General features: G+C 51.7%; 1 protein-coding gene across 1 annotated transcript; it reads right to left on the bottom strand.

The window, feature by feature from the left end:
* Window positions 1–477: 477 nt before the first annotated feature.
* LOC106732720 (SLAM family member 8-like) lies at window positions 478–13,870 on the bottom strand. The gene is made up of 6 exons (XM_075907590.2): window positions 13,630–13,870; window positions 11,070–11,366; window positions 7,231–7,350; window positions 5,337–5,428; window positions 3,958–4,065; window positions 478–1,983 (listed from the first exon to the last, which is right to left on the bottom strand). Exons 1-5 carry the CDS (start codon window positions 13,868–13,870, stop codon window positions 3,973–3,975), a joined length of 843 nt encoding a protein of 280 aa, XP_075763705.2. The 3' UTR covers window positions 478–1,983; window positions 3,958–3,972.
* Between the last annotated feature and the right edge of the window lie 11,094 nt (window positions 13,871–24,964).

Raw genomic sequence — 24,964 nt, 5'->3', positions numbered from 1 at the left:
GCGGGAGTGGGGAGTCGTGCTGCGTGCGTAGGACGCCTTGTCCATAGGGAGAGGCTGCTCTGTACCCACCGGCAGCACCAGAGCTAAGCGCGGGGGCTTTTCTTGTCGCTCAGTTCATTCTCTTACGAAAGCTGCAGAATATGGGCTCCGAACGCGGCCTGACGCCACCGATCTCCTGGTTCCTGGTGGACCAGTGCAATGCTGCTAGAGTGAAAGGAGTGCCTAATGGTTAGGGGCTAGCCTGGGCCTCGACAGACCCACATTCACTGCTGCCCACTCTGCAAGACCTTGGCCTCTTCAAAGACATTGGGGTGCCTAACTCCCTTTGCTGCTGATGGGTTCGGTGCCTCAGTTTCCCCATCTACTAAATTGAGGGGTAAAAGCACCGCCCTTCCTCACAGAGGTGCCGTGGGGATAAACACGTTAAAGATGTGGAGGTGCTCAGCTGTGATGGAGACCACACAGGTGCCCGAGTTATACACACCCGTGCATGGGGGATTTAATTGCTTCGTTAGGACAGCCTGGCACCTGGCCTCCTGGGCAGGACGATCCAGAGCAGAGCAACAGCCCCGCATGTGAGCAGAGCCAGGAGAGGGCTGTTTTCACAACAGGACCCTGGTTTTCTGGGCCTTCTGCAAACAAGGCCCCTGATGGGGATGTGGTCGCAGGTTGGATGTTCTGACGGGCTACACAGCTGGTGCAGGGGCCGGTAGCTTGGCAGGCTGCTTCTTACCGAGCTCAGACTCTCTTGCTGGTGGGCTTAGGACTGTCTCCGACACGGCGGACTGGGCCGCCTTCACCCGGCGATTCGAGACGGAGGCGGCTGGACACAGACCGGCTGCTGCTCTGCAGCCTCAGGCTTGTTCAGCAGAGCCTGGATGATCCTCTGCCCCGCCCCCGCAGACACCCCCCCAGGCCCTGTTCTGTATCCCATCTGCCACTGAGCCTTCGCTGGCTCGCCAGACACTACGCCAGCCCTGACTGGGGGTGGGACTGGTTAACCAGTGAACCGTAAGTATCCCCCTTAATGGGTGACGCTTACTGGTTAGTTAACCAGTGGGGACTAGAGCAGCCCCTATTCGCCGGGAGCAGGGAGCTGCCCCAGTCCTGTGGGGCTTGTCGCAGGCGGTGGAGGGTCCAGCCTGGCCAGAGAAGCCCCTGCCTCCCCCCATTTAAATGGTTAATAATTAACTAATTAAAGGGGCTTTTACATCCTCAGCCCAGATGGGAGGCACGTCCCCGCTCAGAGAGGGGCGTAGGGCTGCCGTCGGGCTGCGTGCCGCCCTGCATGGGGAGGCAGAGGTGGCTCCATCCTGCCAGCTGGAAGGATCAGGCCCCCGCCCGGCCCAGGGCTCCAGCATGAAAGCAGCAGCCGACACGCCCCAGCATCCCTGATGGCGGCAGGAGCCAAGGGACAAAACTCAACGTCCATCCGTCACGCCCACCCCGGAGCACACTCGGGCCCAGCTGCTTCTCTTGGGGCGTGTCCAGCCCTTGCAAAGTCACAGTGGCACAGCCGGGCGCAGCCTGTCCCAGCCCTCTGGCTTTGGCCCCCCGTTTCTGGGTAACTCCCCCTGGGAGCACCCAAGGACCCCCCTGTCGCTGTTCCCGATGCCTGGAGACCCGCGTCTGGCTCCTCCCGAGCGGGGGTTTTCAGGCTGCACAGCTGGGTGGCTCTCACCGATCTCCCCGCTCGGCGGCACTGGCCTGGGGAAGGGTGCTCCCCCCACAAGGGGGGACACTGCGCTATTGTCCTCAGTCACGACCAGTAGGCTAGATCACTCCTGGTCTTCTACAGCAACGACACCCCTCTCCCATCTCCCTCATTAAACACGCCACCTGCAGGGAAAACAGACACACACAGCATTGATGCACTAAGACAATCCCCCCTCTATTAGCACAACACACACACTTTCCCCCCTAAGAGCCTCAAAGGGTAGCGCAGGGGGTTGTCGACTCCGCCACACTCTTCTCTCGGCACGCCTGTTTTGAAAGAAAGCAGACAAATGATCACATTTTGCAAGGTCACCCTTTGTGTGCGTGAGTGGGGGGAGGAGCGTGAGCATGTGGGGCTTTCGCCCGAGGAGTGTCCAATCACTTGCACTGAGATTTACACAACAGCCCTCCCTTGGTGGCAGAGAAATCTCATCAAGAGGAAGGCCCGATGAGGAGTGAGTCGGGGAAATAGAAGTCACACATCCTGACTCCCAGCCTCCAGCTCTAATCCTTGGCAGACCTCGGCCTCACCAGTGCTAAAGACATCTCGCCTCCTTCCCGGCGTGGAGGTTCTTTGAACATGCCCGTGCCATCATGTGGCACTGCCCCACTGGGATTAGACTCCCAGCCGCGCTGGACTTGACCCCGAACCAGTGGTGCTTTCTGCTGCCTGGTAACGTGGCCCGAAGTTCCACTCCACTTGCAAGACAAACATTGCTGAGCTATTCCCAGGCCATCATCCTGCTGGGTGGATTTTACACCCCATGTGATTTATGAAGAGGGAAGTAAAAAAGGGGATGTTTGGAATGGTCAAACAGCTCCGTTCTCATGCTGTTTCCAGGACAAGCCGGCCAGAGAATGCAGGGAAACACCTACACTTTGAAAGTTGTTATTTCTGCTTCCCCCAAGCGTCCCTGACTCATGACCTTGTCTACACAAGGGGAAGTTAGTCCAGATTAAGGTAGATATGAATTTGAAAGGCTAGAGCTATGCCTATTTATGTCCCTGTATGGACAGGAGAGAGATGTATCCCAAATGAGCTTAATCCACTTCCAATTCACCCAGGAATGTCTACATGGGGAGCTATTCTGATGTAGCTATTCCAGTTCATTCTCCCATGTGGAAAAGTCCTTATTTCTACACTAAGGCCTTGGGAATGTCCAGGGGCATTATAGGGGTTAACTACCATTTATGCCCACTTTTAAGGGCTCTTTATGCAGCCATGGTGGGGCAAAGGGACATTGGTTTCTACACGAATCAGACCCGTTATGCTGAGAATGGTATATTCCCCCACAGTGAACTCTAGAATTGGTATCTAAGGTTGGACAGAACATGCCTCCCCACATCTCACCCAGACATCAAAACTTTTAGCTGAAAAAATGGCTCCTTTGATTTGGAAATGCCACCGCAGTGCTTCATGGGAGTTGTAGTGTAGGGGGGCATTCTCCTGTGTGGATCAGGCCCCTGGGTTAAACAACATCTCCCATAATGCACCACAGTCTCCTCACTTGCTGATCAGGGGCGATGCGTGTCCCATGGTGCATCATGGGAAATGTAGTCTGGCTGGGGAACCCAGCCCTGACAGCAGAATGGAGGCACGAGGCAGCCAAACTCAAGGCTGTATTCGACTGATACATTTTCATTTAGTTTCCTTTAGGTTTTTTGACAAAAAGTCAAAAAAGTCCACAGAAAAATCTACTTTAACACCCCCCTCCCAGGTCAGTTGTATCAAAACCAGATTGGACAGAAACATTTCAGCCAGCCTAATGTACAGCATCCCCTCCCCCTGCACCTCAAAGCTCTCCAGAGGGAGCCGACAGAGGCCAAATAGCCTTTCATTTAGCCTGGCTGCTTGGGGGTCTAAGAGCATTGCAGACTGCTCTAGGGCAGCACCAGACTGACTGGGAGGTGCTGGAGTACCAGTGCATGGAGATGCCTTTAACGTCCCAGCATGCACAGCAGGATAGGCACCCAAAGGGCACTGCAGCTAGACCAGGGTTAGCGTGGTCAGGATAGCAGTCTGAACAGACGTATGGAGTCAGAAACAAATTCCACTCCATTAGGATACCTAGGATAGCAGTCTGAACAGACGTATGGAGTCAGAAACCAATTCCACTCCATTAGGATACCTAGGATAGCAGTCTGAACAGACATATGGAGTCAGAAACCAATTCCACTCCATTAGGATACTGTACCCTAGTGTAGACGCAGATTGAGACCCACCCTGGCCACAGCTCTCACCTGGCTATCACTGGCTTAAGTGATCTGCTCATAGGTTTCAGCTGGGACCATTCGGATCTGATCGTAGATAGTGGTGACAGGTGGCGCCTCATGCGGGCAGCTAGGGTCCTACAAGAGCAAGAAAAAACCTTGTTTGTTGTCCTGTCTCTGTTGGCTAATTAGCACAACTGGAAGTGGCTCTTCATTCCTGGAAGGCCCTTAGGAGCCATCTGTGTGTCCCTGAGACCACTAGCGAGAGAGATCAATGGGGAGGGAATTCCACAAAGTCCTTTATCCCCTAGCCAGCAACACAACAAATAAAACCACTTTTGTCTTCTAGGAACAATGACCTTGTGTCTAAGGGGATCCTAGTGCAGTGGGAAATACCCTCAACCATAGATCTTTCATTCACTCCAACGTCTATTGCAGTCAGAGAGAGTTTTCCCTATGTAAAAATTTTGGAGATTATCCAGAAATTCCAGTTTCACCCATCACTGAAATGCACCCACTTCTGGGGTGGGGCGTGTCAGGTGTTTAACAGCAAAACTGCTCAGTCGTTTAGGACAGGAAGTGAAGGAGAAGAAACCCCTAACTGAAATGCAAGGGAGTTACTCAAACACAGCACCACAGATACAGTAAATAACAGACAGGAGACAGGAGGGAGACCGACTCCCTTCCTGGTGTGCGTCATGGGAGCACATTTAACAGATGCTGCTTTCTCTGTAGGGAAACAGCAGCTGGCGAGTTGGAGATCACCTATTAGAAACTCAGGATGCTACTTCTGAACCAGTCACTCCCCAGCAAACAAGGCTGATTAATAATGTGCAGGGCCATAGCCCGTAAGTGCAATTTCCTGTGGTTACCGCAGATGTTTGAAACAAAAATTACAAGCAAAGCCAAAAGGTCTGAGGGCCAGCACAGAGCTGCTGCTGCTTTCCCAGGTGGGCTTGCTGCTTTGGGACAGCCTGGGGCCAGTGTGGTTCAAGTCCACATGTTCACTGATTAAACACGACCCTGGCTTTGCTTTCACCTGATGGAGCCAGGGCCATAAGGGCAACGTCTGCAGGAAACTCCCCCTACGGGTGCGTCTACACTGCGCCCTTACCTCGAAATACACTACGCAATTTACGCTACGCGAATTGCGTCACTTATTTCGAAATAGCTTATTTCGAAATGTGGGGCTGTCTACACAGCGCCAAATTTCAAAATAAACAGCGATTCCGAAATGTCCCTTAACTCTCGTGGAATGAGGGTTACCGGGACATCAGAATAAGCCGCCTGGTATTCAAAATCTATTTTGAAATAATGGGCTTCTTCAATAGATGTGGAATAGCTATTTTGGGATACTTCCGGTGTCCTGAAATAGGTCTGCAGAGTAGATATAGCCTAAGGGAACTCACCGGCTCGTTCCCCTCCGGAGGGCTTCTCCTCTTGATCTCAGCATAATGGCATTCTGGAAAAAGGTCCTTTTCCAGGACTGAGGGGACAGCATCTTAGGGGAGTACATGAGACAGCTCATTATCCTACACAGCAAGGCTGAGGAGGTCCCTGCCAGGACTAGGGATGCAGCAACCATGTCCCAGCACTACGCGTGTCATAATCCCCATGGAGGGCCAGAGAAGAATGATCCCGTTTTACAGGTGGGGAAACTGAGGCACAGAGGAGGGCAGTGACTCCCTCGAGGTCAGGACAGGAAATAGAACCACAGCTCTCCTGATCCCTCGTCTATAGCTCTCTCCATTAGGCCGCACTGCCTCCCAGAGTCTGCTTTCCCTTGCGCTATCTGGAGTCACTCCAGCAGCTCTGGTGAACTGACCCTTTCCCGGGCACCAGTGCAAGTTCCTGCAGATTTGCCCCAGCGTAACTGAGATCAGAGCGTGCCTCTTTATATCCCTCCACCCCTCTCCCTGCGGGGGGTCCTGCCAGAGCCAGGCCAGCTGTGAGGGGAAGTGTCCCCTGTACAATGAGGATAGTGTTACTGGCCGGCTCCCAGGAGCTGCCGTAGCAATTGACACAACAGATGTTTGTGCGGTGGTCGTCCACTTGGCTTCACATCAGGGACTAAATCGAGGATCACCAGCGCTAACAGCTGGAGCTACTGCAGGGCCCTTGGAGTAATGGTTTGCCCAGCTAACCTAGCACCCTGTCTCGGACAGCGGCCCGTGCCAGACGCTAGGGAGGTATGAACAGAACAGGACGGCTGTGGAGTGGTCCAGCCCCTGCTTCTGGTGAAGCTAGAGTCTGGTGATGCACCGAGGGGGCCTGGTACCACACTCCCCACTGTGGGTTACACATGCAAAACACGCCCCATGCAAAGTGTTATTCACTTAAACAAATCTCCAACGGACACGTTAACACAATGCCAGCTGGGACTGCCAGCCGTCACCCTCCAGTAGCCCCATTGGCCACGATGCGACGCCTCTCAAGAGTCAGCGTTAGCCCCAGCAATAAGCACTGGTGTGTTAACGCCCATGAGGGGCTGCAAGCAGTTTTGAACCTAAGGCTTTCACTGCCAAAGCGTAATGGTGGGATGGCGCGTCGGGGTTCCCCCTGATCCTTCAGCCCCGTAGCAGCAAGAACAGACTCCGCCAGCCAGTAGACTAGCGGGGGTGTATTGCTTCTCTAGGATACAGCACAGCATGGACGTGATGTGGTTACAGGAGTCAGGGCCCGGATGCCTCAGACCCCTCGGGTTAGAGGGTCCATCACCCCCTCAACCCTCAGCTTAGTCTGTTCCCTTCATGTTTTCTAGCCAGAAACTGCCTGGCTCCCAGATCCTGCCCCCCAGCCAGGTGACCGGTCTCCGCCTCCCTTCCTTTGTCTCTCCCCCTGGGAAAAGCAGTGTTATCTGCTCATGCTGGGACTAGGTGTGTGGGCCAATACACATGTGGGTGAGTCACTGGGAATCACACATCACAGCGCTGGGGAACCCCAGCTAACAGAGCAGACAGCCCCCACTACGTCACAAATGGTCTCCCACTTGAGCTAACGGGGACACTCCAGCAGCTGGTAGCAGTAGAGGGTTTTTATCAACCACCCATTAGAGCAGGCGTCAATACACATTTTTACATGTATGTTACATGTGCTGGACCTTTATGGTATTGAACATTAAAGAAGAGAGAACAAACTGTGTCACCATAAAATGCAGAAAAGGGGGAGGGGAAGTGACTTTCCTAATGTGATGTAAATGGTGGGCAGAATGGCCAATGACTTCGTTAATAATCAGTAATGATTTATTTGAGGCCCATCGGCTGATTGGGGATTGACTGTTGCGGTAAGAAGGATGTTACCTACCTCGGCTGACTGGCTTTTCCCTCCTTTTCTTCAATAGCCACGTCCCAACACATGCTGCCGTGACAACAATCAACCCAATGCAAACAGGCAACATCCATTTGAGTAAGTCCGTGTCTGTGTCTGCGACGACAGATCAGAGAAACTTGACACAGCCCAGCTCAACACCAGGCAAGGCAGCGTTCCCAGAACCAGGCTGGCCGCACGTGGGAAGAAAGGTTGAGGATTCTTTGTCTAGCCCAGGGATGGGGAACGTACAGCCCGTGGGCTGAATTTAGCCTCCAGCTCAATTTGATCCAACCCGTAGCAAGTCTCTGCATCATGGGCCAGAAGCCCTGAGTTTCGGCACCTCCCTGTGGGCATTGGGGGTTTTTTGCTTCCCACCTTGGGAGCAAGTGAGGAGTGAGAGGTTTGGAAGCTGACTCCAACACAGGCAACAGGATTAGATGTCCAGTTTTGGGCTAGAATCCGGGCCTCGCGATTGGGAGAGTCCCAGAGGCCAAGACAGAACAGCCCTCGTAGCCCAAGCCCTGCCCGCCAGCACAGGCCAACCACCAGTTTCTAGTTAGGGTGACCCTATTTCCCTATGCTGAATGCAGGACACATGGTAAACTCTATTTATATATTTTAGAAATGTATATATTTTAGAAATGTGCATGTCCACCCTCTCCTCCAAAGCACTTGCAACCCCTCTCAGCTTGGTAACATCTGCAAACGTAATAATTGTGCTGTCTGTTTGTCTGTCTGTGAGCCCCTTTGTTCAAGATCTGTCCTAAATGGTAACAGCTAGGACCACCAAATTCAGTATGCAGCTCCCTCTGATCGTAACTTAAAGCCAGGTCAGGGTTTGGTTGTGCCAGGACAATGGGATGTGCCTGGAATCTGATTGTTTTCCATCACATGGAAAGGGAGGGGTGGGAAAGCAAGGACAGTTATGTTCTGCAGTGACCACAGGGGGCAGCAAGCGCAGGGGACAGCTGTTCTGCAGCGTGATCACAGGGGAGTGGCCTCACCAGCAAGAGAGTAGCCAGCTCGGATCGGGGCTCTCCATGTTGCAGGACACCGACCCAGGTTAGTGGCCTCCCTGCCCCAAAGCCTCCAGGAAATGTCTTCCCCTGACCCTTGGCCGAAGAGCCAAACCTGGGGGTGGAGCCCCGAAGCCAATGGACAATTTGTCCATTTTTAAGAAAAAGTCTTAAATCATAGAATCATAGAACCCTAGAACTGGAAGGGACCTCGAGAGGGCATTGAGTCCAGTCCCCTGCCCTCACGGCAGGACCAAGTACTGTCTAGACCAGTGTTTCTCAACCTTTCTTTGCTCCTGGCCCCCTTCTGAGCCTCGTTTACCTCTGTGGCCCCCCTCATAGCCGCTGTTAGTTGGAAAAAAAAGGTACATAATTTACCTAATGTTCCGTTTTTCCATGTGGCCCCCTAGAGGTAGGGCATGGCCCTGGGGAGCCATATGGCCCACGGTTGAGAACTACTGCTCTAGACCATCCCTGACAGGTGTCTGTCTAACCTGCTCTTAAATATCTCCAGTGATGGCGATTCCATAGCCTCCCTGGGTAATTTATTCCAGTGTTTGATCATCCTGACAGTCAGTACATTTTTTCCTGATGTCCAACCTAAACCTCCCTTGCTGCAATTTCAGCCCATTGCTTCTTGTCCTGTCCTCAGAGGCCAAGCAGAACAATTTTTCTCCCTCCTCCTTGTAACACTCTTTTAGATACTTGAAAACTGCTCTCATGTCCCCTCTCAGTCTTCTCTTTTCTAAACTAAACAAGCCAAATTCTTTCAGTCTTCTCTCATAGGTCATGTTTTCTAGACCTTTAATAATTTTTGCTGCACTTCTCTGGACCTTCTCCAGTTTTCCCACATCTTTCTTGAAATGTGGTGCCCTGCACTGGACACAATACTCCAGTTGAGGCCTAATCAGTGCAGATTAGAGCAGAAGAATGATTTCTCATGTCTTGCTCACAGTGCTCCTGTTAATGCCTCCCAGAATCATGTTTTCTTTTTTTGCAACAGTGTCATGCGGTTGACTCATATTTAGCTTGTGGTCGGTCCACTATGAGCCTTAGATCCCTTTCTGCAGGACTCCTTCCTAGACAACCACTTTCCATTCTCCATGGGACCTTACCTACTGAGTTTACTTAAATCTGTCTTCCTGAAATCCATTGTTCCTATTTTGCTGTTCTTCCTTCTACCATTCCTCAGAAGCATGAACTCTAAGATTTTATGGTCACTTTCTCCCAAACTGCCTTCCACTTTCAAATTCTCAGCCAGTTCCTCCCTATTTGTTAAAAAACAAATGTAGAACAGCTTTCCTCTAGTAGCTTTCTCAGCCTTCTGAAATAAAAAGTTGTCTCCAATGCAGTCCAAGAACTTGTTGGATAGTCCGTGCACTGCAGTGTTAGTTTCCCAACATATGTCTGGAGAGTTGAAGTCCCCCATCACCACCAAATCCTGCACTTTGGAGGATTTTGTTAATTGTTTTTAAAAAGCCTGATCCACCTCTTCTGCCTGGGTAGGTGATCTGTAGTAGACCCCTAGCACGTCATCACCCTTATTTTTTATCCCTTTTAACTTAACCCAGAGACTCTCAACAAGTCTGTCTTCTCTGTCCATCTCCACCTCAGTCCAAGTGTGTTCATTTTTAATATATAAGGCAACACCTCCTCCCTTTTTTCCCTGCCTATCCTTCCTGAGCAAGCTGTACTCTTCTATAGCAATATTCTAAGTCGTGGGTATTATCCCACCAAGTCTCCGTGATACCAACTATGTCATAGGTGTGTTTATTTACTAGCAAACTAAATGTGGATTTGTCTCTTTCAAAACAGGATGTGTGTTCACCCTAGTTTCTAGGTGCAGGATAAACACACTCTGAAAGCCAAGCCAGCTGTGTCTTAGTGGAGCTTTCAACAAGAGGGGATTGGCTGTGTGCATTGCTAGAGGAAACAGGATCTGTGGACAGTCTTCAAACAAAGCAATGACACTGGAAAATACCCAGACTTCACCTTATTGATTTCTCCTGTACCAAGGAGCTGTCCTGCCAGGTCCTGAGTTCTGTGGCTGTTCCACAGAGTGGTCAGAGTATTTCTGCTGTATATTGGCCAGCGTCTGGCTGGCTGGCGAGCTGTTTTTGTGTTTGTCCATTTGTTCGAGAACTCCTTCTACACTGTAAGAGCTAAGGCCACCAGATTTGCTCAGCAGCTTCTTCTTGGCATAGTTTAAAGCAAGGTCGGGGTTTGCCTGTGGCAGGACAGTGGGATGTGCCTGGATTGGGACTGCTTCTCAGAAAACCGTACAGAAGAGGCAGAATCATCAGGCAGGTGAAAGGGGCTAGCTAGGGACTGCCCAAGCCCTGAGCTTCCCACATTCAAGACACCCTCCCGTCCCAACCCCCGATTCTTATGGAGATGTTGGTGGCTGTTCCCCTTTGTCAGGGAACGAGGGGAAAGTGCACAGTTTGCTGCATTCTTCACTCTGGCTGGGGAGTGCAGGGAGCCGACAAACCTGGACCCGCCCCAGCCGGGGGACGTACACCCCTCCCCTGGCAGTTCCCGCTGGAGCTGCAGCAGCCATGGAGAAGCGCTTCTCACCTGGCCCCAAGCTGCTGCAGTGAGAGATGGCTGGGGTTGTCCTCTCTCTCCAGGCAGCCGGCAACCTGGACCCCTCCTCCTCGGCCCCACCCCAGAACCATGATTTAAATGCAGCCTGGACATTCCCGTTTCGTTTTCCAAAAACCACAAAGTAATTGAACTAAGGACCCGAGCAATGCTGGGGAAATATTCGAGGTAAGTCAAAAAAGGCAACATAGGGACAGGCTGTAAATCCCTCACCTTTGCTTTGGCAGATGCTCGGCAGGACAAAAGACGAGCTCTTCTGGTCTGCAGGGTTGCTGGCTGTGCAGGTGAAGTTAGAGTCCGGGGGGTTGGGCGGCAGGGACAGATTGAGTCTCCTGCCATCAGGGCTGAGCTGGTACCGCTCCAGATCGCCCAGGTCTCGCAGTGGGCTCCCTCTCCTCCAGGAGACGTTAACCCCTTCCCTGCCAGGTACCAGGCACTCCAGGGTGACGTTGCACCCAGCTACCGTGCTGGAGAGCGAGTGGTTCCTTATCTCCGGCACCGGCACGGGCTCTGGGTTGAAATCACAAAGAAATCCCTTATCCCAGACCCCAGCAAGGCCAGGCTAAAGGGCCCTCGAGGGGGCATCTAGTCCAGATGCTGCGCTGAGGCAGGGCCAAGTCAGCCCAGCCCAGCTGCAAGCCCCACCAGCCCTCCACTGAGACCCCCTCCAGCAGGGGAGGCGGCCTCCAGGCTTCTTCTGCCTGCCCCGTGTGGCCCTGCCCAGCGTGCTGCCTTGCACTGGTGCTACTGGCCACCCATGAGCCTCACCCTAGAGTGGCCCACAGCCTGTGGCACCTCCCCGCGGCTGCATCCCGCCTACCCCATAGAATGTCTCTGGGGCCTGGCACCCGCTCCGGGCCGGCCTGGCCAACGTCCCCTCCGCTGCGGGGACTGGAATCAACAGCAGCTCCAGCCCCTCGTTGTACCAGGTGCAGGAGCCCCACACGCTCCCAGTGGGCCGGGGGAGGCGGAGTCTGTTCAGCCCCAACGCGAGGCCGAGGGGTCAGTGGAGAAGGGAGGGAGCCGACTCATTGGGGTGTCCCTGAGTAACTGGCCTCATTGTCCCCGTGGGGTGTGGGCAGCCCAGGCAGGGCCCCCTGCACGCTGGGTGTTTGGCTAGGATGGAGGGGAAGGGCGATCGACAGACGCAGGGAGGGGGATGGAGAGTCAGGCCTCTGCACACGGGCACACAGACTTTAAGGCCAGAAGGAACCATCATGATCAGCTGGGGGGGACTCCTGCCCATCGCAGGTCCAAAGCCTCCTCCGCCCACCCCTGGGACAGACCCTCACCTCAGGCTGAGTCACCGAGGGACAAAGAGACGGATGGTACCGGGATACGGAGACTTTTCTTTTCCTCACTGCACTAAGGTTTTATTGCCTGTAATTTGCTCCTGGCAGATGGCAGCTGTTGCTCTCAATGGTAAAACCCAGGCTTTTCAAAGCTGATAAGCTTATTTGCATTAGGAAAATACAGGAAGTCGAACCAGGATGGGCTGGGACCTGATCCTCGAGTCTGAACTAGGGATGTTAAATATCGATTAATTGGATAGTCGATTAACCACATGAATTCATATCGATACTCCACTGTTCTATAGTACCTGGGGGTGGGGCCAGCTACCAGTGCGCTCCGGCCCCACTCCGTGCTACTGTCTCTGTACCAGAGGCAGCAGCATGGGGTGCCAGGTAGGAGCTGGTCTGTGAGGGGAGCCATTTTAAAAACCAACTCCCCTCACAGACTGGCTGCCTTTCGCCTGGCATTGCTGCCTCCGATACAGAGGCAGCAGTGTTGGGTGGCAGCAGCCCCTGTCCAGGGGAGCTCTGAGCTCGCGGAGCTGGCACAAGCCGGCACTGAGCCAGGCTGCCTGCCCATCTAGCTCCCAATAGACTTTCAATGCAGAGCCACAGCAGAGGTAGGTCCTGGACCCAGTGCAAGCCAGGACTGAGCCGGGCTGCTGGCCAGCCTGCTAAGTAATTTACTGGTGGGAAGAGGGGGAAAATGTGTGTAGTCTACAGCATTAACCTATACGCTAAAAATATAGGATGAGCACAGAGTCAAAGCAGGCTGGGCTGGGACCTGATTCTCGAGTCTGAATCCTCCTAGTCTCAGACTCCATGTGAGCTGCTGGATTCATCCTTGTCTCTCTGGTTTGGGTTCTAAGCTGGACCCGAATGCGGAAACGGGGCCTGGTTCCCCGTCCTGATTTAGCTGGAACCAACCGCCACCAGGAATAGCCAGTCCCATGCGATTTGGGCCCAAGATGGCAAAAATCAGTGTTTTATCTCAGCCCCCCCTTTAACTCATCTGTCCCCGCCCCCTCCACCATCCATTGCCCGCGACAGCGCGACACCAGGTGGCAGCAGGACCCTGAGAGCAGGCTGGTGGCTGAGACTCTGGCTCAGGGTGTAAAATCTGGGGGATTCTGCAGCACCCACACGCCCCTACTCTCTGCACCAATGTATTGGGCTAGATTTCATCCATGATGGACTCAACTGTGGTGAGAGTGGCCCACCAGGGCACTGCCATGATGCGGCGCCTGTGGTGCAGAGGAGACAGGACTGGGATGCAAAGGCTACGAAGGGGGGATTGTTGTGTGGCTTCTACACACGAGAGACCCGGTGGTTCCCTATCAGCCATGTTCTAAAGATACTAGAGGTGCTGGTCCCTCAGCACTGAGGGGAACTTCCCTGAATGTACAAAACGAGTACATCAGCTGCAGCCTGGTATGTCTGGTCACTTGGTTACAGCTAAACATTGATTGGTCATCACTTACCATAGACCGTGAGGAGAAGGGTCCAATCCTCCACATTTGCTGGTTCTGTCTTAATCCGGGCCTCATAAACTCCGCTGTCGCCCAGCTCCAGGGCCTTGATCCTCAGCGAGGTCTCGTTGTGCATTTCCAGCCTCTGCTGAAATCTGTCGCTGGGATTGAGTCGCTCAAATTTACTGCCAATGAACTCAGCCAGCTGAATCTTCTCTTTACTAATACGAAAGTACCATTCACTGCTTTTCATCTTTCCCTTGTGGGGTGGAGCCACAGACAGCAGGACGGATCCTCCCAGAATCCCATTCACCCGGCGGGGGGGAGTCAGTTCTTGGCTAGTTCTGACACCTAAGAAAATGCAAAAACAAACCACTCAAAACAATCCAAACCAAACAACTCTCCCCTACACAGGCAGTGATACTTGATCAGACCTGCGCTGCCTAGGAACAGCTAGAGCTGCCCCTTGCTTTTGTAAGGCTTCGGACCAAGCGCAGGGCTGAAGTAGCGCATGGAGAACAAGAACAGAGGAGTTAACAGGGTATCACATCCCGTCTCCAGGTATTGGCTACCGAGAAGGCACAGACAGTTAGTAGCGGTGAGAACGTTTCATTCACACCAGCCCACATCATTTCACATGCTCCTTAAATGTAACTTACTCCTCCCTGTGTTTGTTTGATAAGCAGGAATAGTTTGTTCTCTGCTACAGAACCTGTTTCTTATCCACCAGCACAGGTTTTCTTCATCGCAGCCGTCCCATGAATGGCAAATAACCAACAAAATACCCACGTTTTTCTCTTGTCATTTGCAGTGTCATTTTCTCTCCCTTATCATTTGATATTGAGGGTAATTCTGGTTGCATTAAACTCAACTCATCTCATCCCAGTGTGAATGGCCCCGGGAAGATCTGTTCTTTGTATTGTCCTTCCAATTCAATTCCTCTCATTAATTAACTACTGCAATTCCAATGGGAAATAGGCTTCTTCTTCTGTGACTTCCTTTCCTGAACTGCTGTTGTGTTGCTGTGCGCTGTTGAACAGCTGCCTGGCTCCACCTCAGAGGTGGTCGCATTCCAGTGGTGGATATTCATCCAGGAGTACCTAGTACCCCACCCGAGATTATGCCTTGTTGTACTAGGTGCTATATGTAGCAAGAGTCACTCCCTGACCCCAAAGAATATAATGGGAGTGGGAGCCAAATGTTCAGAATATCTCTGTATGTTAGGAGCAGAACTCTTGTGAAAAATTCAGTCCTGTAGTTCCTGAGTCTAGTGACTTCCCCAGGCACCTCTCTTTGCCAGCTTGTACCTCACGGCCAAATCACCTCATCTGTAAGCAGGCAACGCTGCTGTTAGCTTGACTCTTGCTGGGAGTTCTGCCTGAGTAAGGACTGTGGGATTTGGCCCGTGTTCTATAAAGAGGCTTGGGCGGAAACTGGCTGCATGAAAAGTCAGGGGTGCACGAATTTCGGCGGACCCGGAGCCAGCCTTCTTCGCCTGCTATGCTGCCCTTTGAGGGGGAAGCGACAGCGGCACGCGTGTCTTAAAAGGAAGATCAAGTGCCCACATCACAGAGTCTGTTCTGCCTTCACTCCCCCAGTGGCCAAATTTACACTCTGCTTGTTTCCTGCACTGCAGAGACGTCGCCCGGCTCTGTGTCAGGGGCTGGGGAGAGTTGGGTTTTGCTTTACCGGTCACAGATAATCATTTGAATCGCTCCCCCGCTCCCTGCTTTCCCCGAAGCCGCTTTGGTTTGCAAAGCACGAACTGATATGGCCAGCCAAGGCCTGGCCAAGCCACCGCACGCTGTCTGTACCAGACTCCCTGCGGCATGTGGGTTTGCATGAGACGCATAGATCTGCTCCGTGGGAGACGGCGCACGCCCCGCCCCCCGCCCCAAAAGAGTCGTTCAGCTGCCTGGAGCACTGCAGGGATGTGATTCCCACAGCCCGCCGGGCGCACGCAGGCTGCAAAACAGCCCAGCAAGCTAGACAAAGGGCAACGTGCTCTGAGCTCGGCTTGCAGCCGCCACGCAGACCCAGGCGCTCTGGTTAGCCTTGCAGGCTGGGCCCCTGGCGGCCCTCAACACCCGATCACACTGCAAAGTGCCCATGTGCTCTCTGCTATATGAACCGGAGTTAGTGCAGCCGGGGTCAGTTCCCACCTTCCAGCCAGATCTAGGGGCAGGCGCCCCAGCTAACGGCCTGGGGTGCTGGGTTTGGAGCCGCTGGGCTGGGGGGAAATGGGTTGGAAGTACAATGTGCTGAGTGGGCCCGTTTGTCATGGGTGTACACTTCAGTGAGTCTCAAAGGGAGCCATTGCTATAAGCGTAGAGGAAATAGATTTTTTTATTTGCTTCTATATGGCACAAATAAATACAGATTTACAGACCCTAGCAGGCATCCCCTATGCAGAGGATAAATCACGCACGCAAACCATGCACAGTCCAAAAATGGGCTACAATACACAATAAGGCATCCCAAAGTCTAACCAATGGAGGGGGTGGCAAAGTCAGCCCTCAAGTAGGGCACTGATGGGCCTAGAACTGGCCCTGAACACCTTGTAGGGCAGGGAAGATGGATGGTTCCATCTCCACCCTGCAAATGGGCACAAATATAATTAGTTCTTATGGGAATGTCTCTTGATGCTGCTGGAGCAGAGTAAAGGGCCGAGGCTGCGTCTACACGGCAGCTGAGCGTGGGAGATCCAGTCCCGGCAGCCCTGCCTGCGCTAGCTCAGATTATGCCGGCAACGTGGCTCTGACAGTGCAGGTATGGAGTGGGGGAGAGTCTAAGGGGGCAGCTGTGCAGCCCAGGTGCGCCCTGAGAACCTGTCTGCTCAGCAAACAAAATCCAGCAGCAGCCACACTCCGATCCTGGGACATCGGACTTGGGCTGACTCTGGGGGCTGGGCTGGAGCCAGGTCTCTGAGACCTTCCCCCCTGGCTGGTTTCAGAGCTCGGCCCCACCCCAAATAACTGTACTGCTTTTTTAGCCGGGCACCGTGAGTCTGTGGTCCTGGGCTCTGAGACTCACTCCCTTTTCTGCCGTGTAGACAGAGCCTGAGTGTGAATGGGAATCAGGCTCAGGGTTTAATCTGTGCCAAGGCCCCCGTCCCTCTAGGTTCTAGCCCCAGCACCTCCGGGCTTGCGGCATCACTTAAAGTAAAAAACCTGCATGAGTCCCAGCACCTGTCATTACGAATTGAGGTTGAGTGAAGGGTTGAGTGAATGGCATTGTGAGAAGCAGAGTCTTGCCTGGGACCTGGGCCTGGCTGGCTCCCACCTGCACCGTGTTACTATCTGTGTTTTATTTAGAAAGGGACCAGTCCAGAGCCACCGACCCAAACTCCCTCCTTTCTCAGACTTTCCAACCCGCAGCCTGATTTCCCAGCACGGGGCCTCCCTCGGGACCAGATGGAACTGAACCAGAGTAGAGCCCCTCCCGCTGGGAGTGAGCGAATACGCAGCCCTGAGCTTGGGCAAGATGAAGAGCTTATCCTTAGTGAGTCATTAATTAACGGGTAATTAGTCATTAGTTTCTATGGAGTTGGTGCATTCATTGAGCGGGAACATTCCTACAGCTGATCAACGCCTCCCTGGAGGGAACACCAGGGTGGATCCAAAGAGCCGCTGTCACCCAAGGATTTGGGCAGCTGCGCGCCTCTCGAGACAAGACGGGCTTTCAAGGGCCCATGGATCAGTCTGCAGTTTTACAGCTAAAATGACAGATGGGCTCCCCTAGAGCCAAGGGTCCCTGAACTCCGGGCCATTCATACTCCAGGTCCCGCTGTGTCTGATGGGGGCACCTACACACAGTGAGAAACTGGGCTCTTGCACATCGACAACAGGAGTAGGCAGTGATCTTATAGGAGCTCTAAAATGAGGCAGTTTTTACACCAGGCTGGAGGCCACGGTGAGGGGCAGCATGAAGCAGGAGAGGAACAGGTGTGTGTGTGGGGGGGGGGGCCATATCTGTGGCTAGCTACATGGCCCTGTTCCTATGGCCGTGTCTCCCTTGCACTCTGGTTGCACACTGGGCTTTAAGCCTGCAGGGAAAGGGCTAGAGGTGGAGGCCATGTCTACACAGGAGACCAGCAAAGCGCTTCTAGAGCGGGCACGGCCGAGAGCAGCCACGCAGGGCTTTTGCAGGGAAGGCTCATTGCGCCGCTTCCCAGCGAAACGAGCAACCCTGGGAAAACTGTGTCTACCCCAGGGACGTTGGTGGGCCAGGACTCAGCCCTGCCTCACACCCGACTGGCAGAACTGAACTTGCAGAAGTCTGTGGGCTGGACAGTGCCAGAAGCTTTGTCTACACTGGGGTTTTGCCCCAGCTCTGGTCCCAGGATCAGCCGCATCACCCGGCAAATCCGTTACTTGCACTGATAGCTATTATTCCTGTTTGGAACTGGTGTGAATGGTATAAAGTGGTTCTTCCAGCTTACAGGCAGGAGTGCCCTGTTTGCAGTTACCTAGTACCCCGGCCCGGGGGGATCCAGAGCAGTCGACTGGCTGAAACTGGCACAAATACCCCCCCGCCCGGTGTAAACGAAAATTTGCTCCCTTTGAAAAGGCAGGTCTCCAGCGATTTCTCTTTCACTGGCTAAACTGAGCTCACTTGTGCTTGCCACACATGGTGCCAGAGAGAGACAGTGTGCCAACCCTAGATTTAAACTGGGGGAATCCCGAGAGTGAAGTTTTGTCCCCCTGTTTCTCTGTCATTACTACACAGTGTTCTATAAGTGTGAGAACATTTTTTTTTAACTCCCAGTCCTATTATTAGAGTGTTCTACTTTAAGATATTCTTGGCCCATTTCCTTCCAATGTGAGACAAAAATTCTGCCTCAACCCCAGAGCTAACTCGCCCGGTTTGAGACAGAGAGGGCTTTTTGCGGGGGTGAGATTCACAGGCTTCTGAACATAGTTTTTGACCATTTTTACTCTTATTGTAATTTCCTCATGGCAATTGGATGGATAGAAGAACAAGAAAGAGAGAATAATGGAAGCTTTACTTTAAGGGTAACGATGGAGTTCTATCACTCCATAATCTCGCACAGTGTTTCTCAACCTTTTTTTATAAAGTAACTCTTTAAAAAAGAAATTATAAGTACCCCCATTTAAAAAATAAAGGACCCCCAGTACCTACAGTTTTCAGACACACCTTTTTTTTTTTCTACCCGTGCAACACATATGTTTAAACATCTTAATCGTAGCTGGGCAGGCAATGAAATTTTGGGGTGTGAAAAATACAAAAATAACAAAGCGCTGTAAAACTTAAAACAAAAATTCAGTTTTCTCCAAATTTGACGTATGCCCCAGACTTCTCGCGAGTACCCCTAAAGCTATGTCTACACTGCAAGGTTTTTGTGTAAAAACCAGTGGAGTGTCCATACCTCAAGCGCATTTTGCGCAAAAAAAAAAAAATACAGACAATCGACAGGACAGAGGGCTTTTGCCAGTAGAGTTACTCCTCTCCCCACGAGAAATAACTCAGGTTATCTGATGGCCATTCTGTTATCAGCTATCAGAGCTTTCTTGTGCAAGAGCATCCATGCACTGTGGATGTTCTTGTGGAAAAGCACATCAAACTTTTCAATGCGCTTTTGATGTGTGAATGTACTTTTGCACAAGAAGTTTTTGCAGAAGATCTCTTGCACAAAAACTCTGCAGTATAGACAAAACCTAAGGATAATCGTACCACTGGTTAAGAAACACCAAGCTAGCAGAGCAGACAACCCTTTTCTATCTTAGGCTATCTCTTGACTGCAGGCTTCTTTCGGAAGAAGGTTTTCCAGAAGAGATCTTCCGAAAAAGAGCATCTACCCAGCAAAAGCACATTGAAAAAGCGATGTGCTTTTTCAAAGTATAGCGTCCACACTCAATGGACACATGTGATTACTATGGATGGAATGGCCACCACTTTTTCCTCTTCTTCCAAAAGAACTCCCTCTTCCCCATCCACACACGCCTTTTTCCGAAAGAGCTTTCGGAAAAAGGCTACTCCCTTGTAGAAAGATGTCAGAAAAACCCCTCTGTTCTTAAAACTTTTTTTGAAAGAATGCGATTGCAGTGTGGACGTAAGTGACGTTTATTCAGAAACATGACTGTTTTTCCAAAAAAACTCTGCAGAGTAGATGTACTCTTAGAGGGGTGATTCTGATAGTCTGGATCTGCAAAAACAACGAGGAATCCTGTGGCACCTTAAAGATAAACAGATTTAAATGAAATATGCTGATACCCTAAAAAATTTGCTAGTCTATAAGGTGCCACAGGACACCTTCTTTTTGTTTTCTATTTTGAGCCTCCTCTTCCCATTAGCAGGCATCTCAGAACCACTTAGCAACATGGACAGGGCAGGGTGGCCTGACACTGAAGGCTTAGAACCGTGGTCTACACCTTTGCCAGTTGCAGAGGTAAAATAATATTTTTATCCAATGAAGAAAGCATAGCCTCAAATTTCTATCCCTCTCTAAAACTTCTATGGGCAAATGAAAAGAACGGAGAGCGGCATTTCAGTCCAAAAATATATTCCAAAAATGGGACTGTGCATGTTAAAACCCTTCTGATGCAGTCTGTGATCAGTTCCACACACACTTGTATGCCCAGGACTTGGTTTAACTGTCCTTGGAGCAGTTTTAAGACACAACACTTCAAAGTCGAGCTGTACTGATAGCATGAGAGGTGCCTAGACCGAGACAGGCATTTTCTAACTTGGAACTCCCAAATCCTTCAAACGTTTTGTTTCTCTACCACTTCTCAAGCGACCCATTTTATGGAACTCTACGGAAAATTGTTTTTTTAAGGGTAGCAGTGGTACAGAATAAGGAATGAATAAAATGCTGATATGAACCCCCGGCTTAATTTTCTGTCGCTTCTTACTATAGTGTGTATTGTAAATTTATCTGAATTTACTGTATATATGGCAGCATCCAAAACCATTTTTTGTTTCTCTAGGATTTCTCAGGCTACCCATTTTCCACACTCTACAGAAATTGTTATTTCTTTTTTATGGGTAGCATCGAAACAGAATAAAGAAGGAATCTCCTGGCATAGTTTTGGGTTGCTGCTCACTATAGCCTGTATTGTAAATTCTCTAGATTTACTGTATATACGGCAGCATCGAAAACCATCAAGTACCTAGGGCTTTGGAGCACAAAAATGCACACATATCAGCAAACTGAATAAATCCACAGGAACAGCCAGATGGGTTACGGGTATGAAAAAGCCGCTCAGACCAACTAACTGCCTTTCGTCCTCACAGCCAGTCAAAAATGAACAAAAGTCCAAGGGCTTTGCTTACTTTTTTTGACAACTGTGAGATTTTTTTGAGGGATACGATTCCAGTTTCCCTCTGCAATGTTTCACGCCACTTGCCCTGCCTGTTTCCTACATCCCTGCAACTGAAATGCATTTAGTGGTTAGAGTGACAAACTACTGAGCACTTTCAAGAGATTTAGTGACACACCAGCTTTTAGTTACAAAATATTCTAATAATACCCAGCTTGCATTCACCAGCCATTCCCTTCTCCCCCTAATTCTAAACTATTACCCAGATAGATAAGGTGGCTGCTGCGAGCACCAGCACATCGGATGATTTGCTAAAGAATCTAGCAGTTCCCTGCAACCATTGGATTAATCACAAGTCACTGTGACTCGCCAGCACTTTCCTACTGCAGACAAATTCCTGCTTCCCTGCCCACATGCGGGTTCCCCCCCTATGCTGGCAGGATTTAAGCCAGCGGTTAGTGACTTACCTGCCAAGAAACTGATCAGTGCCAGGAGCACTAAGGGGACCGAGGGGCTGACAAGTGTCACCTCCATGGCTTCATCTTTGCCTGCAGCTGGAGCAGTGCTGAGCTGCGAACGCAGAGGGGGAAGTAGAGACAGCACATAGACACACCCTGCCATGCATCTCCTCGCCTATTAAATAAACACTGGGGGTGGGAGTCAGGGACATAAAGTGGCCAGCAACTAGTTAACCACCAAGTGTGCAGGTGGGACTGCTAGCCACCAGGCAGTGCAGAATGGGACTGTTCCATTATGCACCCACTCGCATGTAAACCTCTCACCCGTGTCACGGAGATGGGCAGAAACGAGCCCTGGGCTCTTTCAGCCTCTCCAGCTGGACATTTCTAGTCAGTATAAACGGCGCCATAATGGACTCTATGTTCATCTTTTCTCTTCGGGCCAGGTGAGTCGAACGGGCAGCCTGACTCGTCCTGCTGAGACAATAAAGTGGCCGAAAACGGCCTGGGCTTGTTTTCCACAGAGATGCTGGCAGATGCTTTTATTGGCGGCACATTTCTGCCGGCGAACACCATTCTCACACAGCCACGGCTCCGATCCCTCAGCCTCCCACATACAGATTAATCATCCCCTCACACAGGGGCTACATGGTCTGCCTTGTACATGCAACTCTCTGGGCATCGGCGAGTTCTCAAGTTGAGATCTTCAAGGGCAGCCCCCTGCTTCTTGAGCTAAAAGCCTGGCGAGGCCTCCTTGGGGAAGCGCTTTGAGAGACGTGCTGTGTATCTGTAGGTCATCACCACCTAACGCACACACGCACCTGGGCAGCTAACAGGGGATCCCTATTGCACAGTACAATTCGAGCGGAGACCAGTTTCCGGAGCTGTTACCCCACTGCAGCGAGGCGAGGTCAACCCGGCTGCCGGTCTGCGAGCTCACCTCGCTGGTGGCAGGACAGGCTAGAGAGCGCTGTCTCCATTCGGGGTTTACAGCACATTGGCTAAATCAAAGGGGAAGGGGAAGGAAATGCTCACAGCTTCTGGGGGGCAGAGAAGACATGGCCTGTGTCTATTAGCCAGGAGCTCTACTCCTGTCCGCCTGTAGCGGGGGGAATATGACACACAGCCGCACACCCAGCTCAGATGAAGTCATGGGACCGAGGTCTTATGGTGAGAAAACTCAGATCTCCCACGCTCCTGGCCAATGACGAGGCTCCAGAACGGAGTCTAGCCTAGATGGAAAGCGCCCCCTAGTGGTTCTCAAGCAGCTTTATGGCCATCTTGATTTGACTTGGCTTGGAAAATCAAGCAGGGAGAAACCAAGGGGGGGTTGTGGAAGGCTGCAATGAACATGTAGGCCTCATGCAAACACAAACACCCCCTAACAACCAGCTATCAGGACACAGGCAACAACCCTTGGAAGGGTAGTTGATTAAAAAAACATTTTTGTTCCCTGTGGAAAACTTCAATTTTCAGTAGAAATTTAAAACTAAATCCTTTTGGCCAAACCCCAAATATGTCATTTTGGAAATGCTGCTGCTTTGCCTGATAGGAGCTGTAGTCTGGATGCCTTAAATTCCCATTGCTTCACATAGGCCAGTCTCCCTGGTCAGACTACAAATCCCTTGATGCTCCAGAAATGCCTTCTTCACACTGGGAGTCCCTAGCCATGGTGCATTGTGGGAAATGTAGGCAGGTCAGCCATACAAAATGGAAACAGGAGGCACAAACTACAATTCCCATGAAGCACCATGGTAACATTTCCTAATCCAAATAATTCCATTTTCCCTCACAGATTCTTTTTCATGACAGAGAATAGTCTTCTACACAAAGCAGCTGCTTTTCTGTAAATTTTTTGTTCTGCCAAAAATTCCAATTTTCCCAGGAAAAACAGCTTTTTTAATGGTAAAACTTTTGAACGGACCAAATTTCCTCTCCAAAGAGCTGTTAGTGGTTCAGGTACCGTGTGCTGGGTGATCTCACGAGCACACCATGGAAAACTAACCTGGCTCTTTATTATACAAATTATGGCACAGAGATGCTGCAACTGCAGCCCAGATGTCAGCCCTCGTGTGACGTAGTGGGGTGTGCTGTACACTCTTGTGGCCCTGAGTCCACGCTGGTTGGGCATTCACTAGTGCTGTGTTGTGCTGTGGGTGACCCCTACTGGCCTGTGTCTGTAAGCACTACCCCAGGGTGGGGGAGGGAGAGGCATCCCTGAGGACAAGCAGGTAGGCATGGTGAGCAGCTTCACACCTGGCCAGGGGAAGGAGTTTGAACAAAGGAAGGGGTGTGGCTACCTGGGGAGATGAGTGGTCTGTGGTTTGGAGAAGGGGCTGTCTTGGCTGTGCAAACATGAAGAGAACAGGCTAAGTCGAGTACTGAGGGATCAGGGGGCCTGTGTACCCCTGTCTGACCCTTACTCCTATGTCCACATTGACCCCGGGCTGTGCTGTATCTCTGAGAAGCAATAAACCCCCCTTATTTCACTAGCTGGCGGAGTCACGTCTAGCTGCAGACGGGGGTGCTGGGTTGGGGGTACCTGATGCGCCGCCACACCTGGGCACACGGTCTGACTTCCAGGTGCCTCCTCCACGCTCTTCCCTCCTGCAACTTGTGCTCCTCCTCTTCAGTTCCGCGCCGGTTGCTCCCTCTTTCCCTGCAACACTTTTCAATGCTGTTCTGCCCTTTGTTGGACGTAACTCCACCCTCTTGCTGCCATCGCTCCGTCGATGCTGGGCTGCCGAGTTCTCTGGTTTCCAGCCCTCCGATGTCAGACCAGCTTAAGAATCGTAGTTAGGGCCCTACCAAATTCATGGTGAGGTTCTGTGGTCTCTGCCCAGCCTCCAGCATCCCCTCCGCAGCCTGCGGACTGTCTGGTGAGGAATGAGGCTCCAGCGGCTGTCCACGCCTCCAGTGAGCCCTCCTCACATGTAATGCAGGCTGTTTGGGAGGGGACAGGCTCTGAGGGCTGTCTGGTGTGGCCAGACTTCAGGGGCCTTCCCCCTTCATGCTGCCCTCTCTACAGTGGCTCCCCTGCAACCTGCAGGCTGTTCAGGGGAGAGGCTCGGGGGGCTGCCCCTTGCCCCACTCTCACGCTCCCCTGCAGCCTGCATGCAATCTAATGGGGGGGGGGGAGGGAGAGTGACATCCAGGTTCGACACAGTTAGGGCCAACTTACCAGTGTGCTGGCAGGCAAGATGGTGCAACCACATCCCTGCACCTGCCCCACTGGCCACTCTCAGGCTACGGCTAGACTGGCATGATTTTCCAGAAATGCTTTTAATGGAAAAGTTTTCCGTTAAAAGCATTTTCAGAAAAGAGCGTCTAGATTGGCACGGACGCTTTTCCGCAAAAGCACTTTTTGCGGAAAAGCATCCGTGGCCAATGTAGACACGCTTTTGCGCAAAAAAAGCCCCGATTGCCATTTTTGCAATCGGGGCTTTTTTGTGGAAAACAAATCTGAGCTGTCTACACTGGCCCGTTTGCGCAAAAGTTTTGCGCAAAAGGGACTTTTGCCCGAACGGGAGCAGCATAGTATTTCCACAAGAAGCACTGATTTCTTATAGTAGGAAGTCAGTGCTTTTGCGGAAATTCAAGTGGCCA

Source organism: Pelodiscus sinensis, chromosome 22, assembly GCF_052426305.1.
Source record: "Pelodiscus sinensis isolate ZL-2025 chromosome 22, ASM5242630v1, whole genome shotgun sequence".
Lineage (NCBI taxonomy): Eukaryota > Metazoa > Chordata > Testudines > Trionychidae > Pelodiscus > Pelodiscus sinensis.
Note: the sequence above shows the minus strand (reverse complement) of the source record. Positions and strands in the feature narration are given on the sequence as shown.

What these genes read in the sequence shown, in the direction of transcription:
- LOC106732720 (XM_075907590.2), bottom strand. Translation starts at nt 13,870, where the DNA reads ATGAAAAGCAGTGAATGGTACTTTCGTATTAGTAAAGAGAAGATTCAG. An exon ending in GAGCATCTGCCAAAGCAAAG is followed by an intron (nt 7,351 to 11,069) that starts GTGAGGGATTTA and finishes CTGTCGTCGCAG; the next exon opens with ACACAGACACGGACTTACTC. An exon ending in GGAAAAGCCAGTCAGCCGAG is followed by an intron (nt 5,429 to 7,230) that starts GTAGGTAACATC and finishes TACTCCCCTAAG; the next exon opens with ATGCTGTCCCCTCAGTCCTG.